Genomic DNA, 6,087 nt, shown 5'->3' on the forward strand with positions numbered 1-6,087 from the left:
CGAGATGATGACGTCAACTACTAACACTAACATGTACTACTAACAACGTTAACATTATAAATAATAATAACAAAAATAATAACAACTATAATTATAACAATAATTATAACAACTATAATTATAACATAAATTATAACTATAATTATAATTATTATTATGAAAGGTTCACGTATGAAATAGCCCCTGTCTACACACTGATAGAGGGCTTGGTGTTGGATCAGATGAGAACCATGGTCGGCTGGCCTCCTTCGCAAGGGGATGGCATTTTCGCCCCGGGTCATTGATTATTATTACTTATTTTATCTATAATTATTTATAATAATTATTTATTATCATTATAATTATAGTCTTGTTGTTATCGTTATCAGGAGCGTCGATGGCGAACATGTATGCGATCTGTGTGGCGAGGCACAAGTTCATACCTTCTTTCAAAAACCTTGGAATGGTGGAGCAGAGGAAGGATTTGATTGTGTTTACAACATCACAGGTTGTGGTGATTGTGTTGGTGGTGGTTGTGGTGATTCATGTGTTCGTTTGTTCGTTCGTTCGTTCGTTTGTTCGTTCGTTAATTTATCTTCCCATTCTTTTATTCATCCATTTATTCATTCATTTATTCATTCTTTCATTCAATCAATCAATCTATCTATCAATCTATCCACTAATGAATGAATCAATCGACCGACCGACCAGTGCAATCCTTCCACCCCGAGATCAGCGGCTATAATCGGGGTCGGATTGAAGAACGTCATTTTTGTCGATTGTAATGAAAGGTAGTTGACATCATCATCATCATCATCATCGTCTTCATCATCATCATCATAATCGTCTTCATCATCATCATCATCATCTAGAGGTCAAATGTCAGTTACTGACCTTGAACGAAAGATCGTTAGTTCACTGGCAGCCGGAAGTTTACCATTCTTTGTATCGGCCACTTCCGGTTCCGCCATGCTGGGATCTTTTGACTCGCTGACGGAAATAGCTGACGTCTGCGATAAATACAATCTTTGGCTACATGTTGACGTAAGTTGTTGTTGTTTTGAATAAGTTTCATTGTAGTGGCTATTATTATTAACACTACTACTGTTGATGTTGTTGTGTCTATCATCGTGAACATGATAATCGCCATCATCATCACGACCACCGTAATTGTCATCATCATCACCATATCATCTTCATCATCATCAAAGGCCTCACATGGAGGTGGCGTCATGTTTTCAGCCAATCATATTCATTTGGTCAGAGGAATAAGAAGGTTGGTAGTGATGATGATGACGATGCTGATGATATTTATTATTATTATTATTATTATTACAAAAAAATGACGATGATGACGTCGACGATGACGTCAGAGCTCACTCGGTCACGTGGAATTGCCACATGATGATGAACTGCACTCTGCAATGCTCCGCTATTCTCATCAGAGAAAAAGTGAGCGAGAGAGTGAATGAATGAATGAACGAATGAATGAACGAATGAATGAATGAACGAACGAACGAATGAAAGAATGAATGAATGAATGATTGAATGAATGAATGACGAAGGAAGGAACAAAAACCCCAGGGCCTGTTAGAAGCGTGCAACAGCACCTGCGCCACCTACCTCTTCCAGCAGGACAAACACTACGATGTGGCCTACGACACCGGCGACAAAGCCATCCAGTGTGGACGCCACAATGATGTCTACAAGCTGTGGCTACTCTGGAGGTCAAAAGGTCACACGGGCATGTCTGATCACGTGGTTAGGCTATTCAAGATGGCTGCCGTTTTTCAGGAGAAGTTAAAATCGACGCCGGGTGTTTGTATGGTGCTGCCCGAGGTTATTTATATTATTATTATGATTATTGTTGTTATTGTTATTATTATTATTACGTTTAGATGGAGTTTGTAACGATTTGTTTCTGGTACGTGCCGGAAAAAATGTTGAAGATGACGGTGAGAAATAATAATAATAACAATAATAATAATGGCGATAAAAGATTGGATCATGTAAAAGCTATCTCTAAAGTGAGTTTGTTTCATCAATCATTTGTCCGTTCGTTCCTTCATTCATCCACCAATTCACTCACTCACTTACTCACTCACTCACTCATTCACTCACTCACTCATTCATTCATCACTATCAGATAACAGAAAATGTCACCGAAAAGATGAACACAATGGCCGATTGTTGGATTGGATGTTTTTCGCCGTACAAGTTGAAAATTCCGCTCAATATGCTGAAATTTGATTGGCTGGAAGGCAATAATAATAATAATAACTATAAAAATATTAATAATAATGATGATAATGATAATAATAATAATGATTGGCTGCCGACATTTTACAAGGTCGTCATCAACAATTCCGCCACAACGTCACGTGATATCGATTACGTCATCAATCAGATGAAAAGACTCGCCGATGAAGAAGTCAACACTCTGATGATGATGAAATGAGGATGATGATGATGATGATGATGACAATTCTTTCAATCTTGTAGCTTTTGTCCTTAATGAACACTTAGAAATGTTTAGTATCAGTGTCGTAGAGTAATTTATTTTTATTATTATTATTATTATTACAATTATTATTATTATTATTATTATTATTATTATTATTATTATTATTATTATTATTATTATGAATGATTATGTTGATGATGACGACGATGATGATAGCGATTGAAGAGGATAAAAGATCTGACCACATGTTTTAAAGTATTGCTAGTAAAAGAGATTCTTTGCTTAGTTCTCCACCGTAAACAACAACAATAATAATAAAATAATAATAATTATAATGGTAATAATAATAATAAATAATATTAATCATAATTAATAATAATAATAAAGAAGCAATAATAATGATTATTATCATTACAGAAATGATTACATAGGCACGTTAATTAAGGCATACCAAATAAGCTCATGAGCGTTTGTACGTGTATGAACGTATGTATGTGTATGTATGTGTGTATATATATATATATATATATATATATATGTGTGTGTGTGTGTGTGTGTGTTTGTTTATTTGTGTGTTTGTGTGTGTGTGTGTTTATGTGTGCATGTTGTTCGAGTAAGTCTTTTCCTATCAGTAATTTTAAAAGTCATAAGCTTCGTATATCAAATGTATGCGTGTGTGTGAATTAAGGAATGAATAAATGAATGAATGAATGAATGAATGAATGAATAAATGAATGAATAAATGAATGAAAGAATGAATGAATAAATGAATGAATGAATGAATGAATGAATGAATAAATGAATGAATAAATGAATGAATGAACGAACGAATGAATGAACGAATGAACTATTAAACATAAAATATGAAAGAATAAATATGCATAAAACGTTGTTAATTAAATTATTTTTGTAAGTTTTAATCATCATCATCATCACAACTATCATCATCATCGTCGTCGTCGTCTTAACAATCATCATCTTCATCATCATCATCGTCATCTTCATTGTTTTTGTATCCTTGCTTTTGTTACCGTCCTTTCGGATTAACTTTCAAATCAAACCTAAAGAAAAAAAAAAAATATAATAATAATAATAGCATAATCATTATCATCATCGTCGTCGTCGTCATCATCATCATCACCACCTGTTAACATCTTCCGGTATCATGACGTCATTAGTAGTGATGTGCCTACTCAGGTCGTACAGTGATTTTACGTATGTCAATTTTTTCGAGAACTTGGAGCTGAATGAAGAGTGAATGAATGAATGGATGAATGAATGGATGGATGGATGGATGAATGAATGGATGAATGGATGGATGAATGAATGAATGAATGGATGGATGAATGAATGGATGAATGGATGGATGAATGGATGGATGAATGAATGGATGAATGAATGAATTAACGAATGAATGAAAATTACAGCAATAGTTACCTAGCGAAAAAAAATATCAAGGTCTTAAGCCAAAATGTTGGATGTACAACAATCATCTGTTTCATTTTCTTCTTCAATCTGAATGAATAAATGAACAAATGAATGAATGAATGAATGAAAAAAAATGAATGACTGAATGGCAGATCTTAAGAATGTGAATTCAATAAATGAAAAATTCAATATATATCTTCAAATAGAAAAATCAAAAACAAATACAAAAATTAAGTAATTCACCCATTCATCCAATCAATATCTATCCATCCATCCATCTATCCATTCATTCATCCATCCATTCATTCATTTATCCATTCATTCATTCATCCGCTAACTTTCTGTCAATCGCTTGGTAGCATTTTTTCAGCCAAGCGTTGGTGGGCAGGTTAGAGTGTTGGAGCGTTCCGTGAAAATAAATTAACTTGTATTCATCTGTTACCAGTAGTTCCAGCGTATTCATTATGTACCTGGTTGGTTGTTGGTTGGTTGGTTGGTTGGTTGGCTGGATGGTTGATTGGTTGGTTGGTTTGTTGATTGGTTGGTTGATTGGTTGAATGGTTGGTTGATTGGTTGGTTGATTGGTTGGATGGATGGTTGGTTGGTTTGTTGATTGGTTGGTTGATTGGTTGGATGGTTGGTTGGTTGATTGGTTGGATGGTTGGTTGGTTGGTTAGTTGATTGGTTGGTTGATTGGTTGATTGGTTGGATGGATGGTTGATTGGTTGGTTGATTGGTTGGTTGGTTGGTTGATTGGTTGGTTGGTTGAGTGGTTGGTTGATTGGTTGGTTGATTGATTGGTGGATTCATAACCCTTTAATTGATTAAATGGTTAAATGTCATCATCATCCTCATCATCATTCTCATCATCATCGTCATCATCATCGTCGTCGTCCTCCTCACCATCATCACTCTCCAACTCACAGAAAGAGGTGGTCCATTACGTAGACGTAGTTTGGAAGATTCCTGGGCGGCAGGTAGCAGGCCGCGAATACTATTATGGCGTTCAACCCATCGCCGTAATATCCTGATAATGATGGTGATGATGATGATGAAGATGGTGATGATGATGGTGATGATGCTGATGATGATGCTGATGACGGTGATGATGATGATGATGGTGATGATGATGACGACGGTGATGATGACGATGATGATGATAGCGTTTAGTGTAGCAACGAAAAATTAAATGACACTAAAAAAACAACCACCATCACATTCAGTATCATCATCAAAACTCTGCTATCTCCTTCATCATCACCACCACCATCATCATCATCATCATCACAATCTTAACCCCGTCATCATCATCACAACCACCGTTATTTTCATCATCGTCATCAGTACCTCCATGGCTTATACACATCCTATAGGGCTCGACAGCCAGCATGTCAATCAAACACTCGTCTCCGCCCATTTTCGATCTACGCCATCTGCGTGTGTCCGAGGACTCTTCTGCAGCTGAATACAAGGGCAGGGGTTCTGGTAATGATGATGACAATGAAGATGATAATGGTAATGATGATGGTGATGATGATGGTGATGACGATGGGGATGACGATGGTGAAGTTGAAGATGATGATAGTGATGATGATAATGATGATGATGATGATGATGATGATAGTGATGACGACGACGATGATGATGGTGATGACGACAATGAAGCTAGAGACAAAGAAGATGTGGATGATGAAGAAGAAGAAGATGACAAACGTACCAACAACTGCCTCATTTATTGTCCTACTCACATTACGATCATCATCACCATCATCATCATTATCATTCCTTTTATTGTTTATTTTGTTATCATCATCATTATCATCATCGCCAATGTTTCTGGCGCCATCATTATCCGCACTTCCGAGCGGTCTTATTTGCGATCTTTTGTTTATTTTACTCATTTCGAAGTCGCCGCTGCTGATTGTTTGTTGCTGTTTGTTGTTGTTGTTTTCAATTATTATTGTTGTTTCATCTGTGACGTGGTACATTTGTGTTGTTGTTGGTAATGATAATGATAGTGTTGTTGGTGACGTTGTTGTTGTTGTTGTAGATGTAGTTGTTGCGGGTAATGACGGTTTTGAAGTTATATTTGCTGACAATGACGTAATTAGTGACGTAGTAGTTGTAGTAGTTGTTGTTGTTGTTGATGATAATGTTGTTGTTGTTGTTGATAATGTTGTTGTTGTTAGCGAAGATATTGATGATTTTGCTATTGT

The 6,087-nt window shown here is 35.9% G+C and overlaps 2 protein-coding genes across 2 annotated transcripts in view; one reads left to right on the forward strand and one right to left on the reverse strand.

The window, feature by feature from the left end:
* The window catches only part of HELRODRAFT_156213 (hypothetical protein), a gene marked incomplete at both ends in the record, with an annotated part of 3,433 nt that extends 996 nt beyond the window's left edge, over window positions 1–2,437 (forward strand). Inside the window, 10 exons of the mRNA XM_009033370.1 lie at window positions 1–33; window positions 164–276; window positions 369–487; window positions 691–770; window positions 852–1,023; window positions 1,191–1,255; window positions 1,353–1,431; window positions 1,564–1,818; window positions 1,878–1,934; window positions 2,198–2,437. The exon at window positions 1–33 is cut by the window's left edge and continues 58 nt beyond it. Of these exons, the coding sequence (XP_009031618.1) occupies window positions 1–33; window positions 164–276; window positions 369–487; window positions 691–770; window positions 852–1,023; window positions 1,191–1,255; window positions 1,353–1,431; window positions 1,564–1,818; window positions 1,878–1,934; window positions 2,198–2,437 (1,213 nt within the window). The remainder of the gene's footprint in view (window positions 34–163; window positions 277–368; window positions 488–690; window positions 771–851; window positions 1,024–1,190; window positions 1,256–1,352; window positions 1,432–1,563; window positions 1,819–1,877; window positions 1,935–2,197) is intronic.
* A 1,149-nt stretch (window positions 2,438–3,586) lies between these two features.
* Window positions 3,587–5,309, reverse strand: HELRODRAFT_144990 (hypothetical protein; the record flags this gene model as incomplete). Its single annotated transcript, XM_009033371.1, has 4 exons — window positions 3,587–3,686; window positions 4,210–4,341; window positions 4,796–4,898; window positions 5,219–5,309. Coding segments are annotated over 4 exons (426 nt in total), but the record flags the coding sequence as incomplete, so codon positions are not given.
* Between the last annotated feature and the right edge of the window lie 778 nt (window positions 5,310–6,087).

This window comes from Helobdella robusta (genome assembly GCF_000326865.2).
Source record: "Helobdella robusta unplaced genomic scaffold HELROscaffold_9, whole genome shotgun sequence".
Lineage (NCBI taxonomy): Eukaryota > Metazoa > Annelida > Clitellata > Rhynchobdellida > Glossiphoniidae > Helobdella > Helobdella robusta.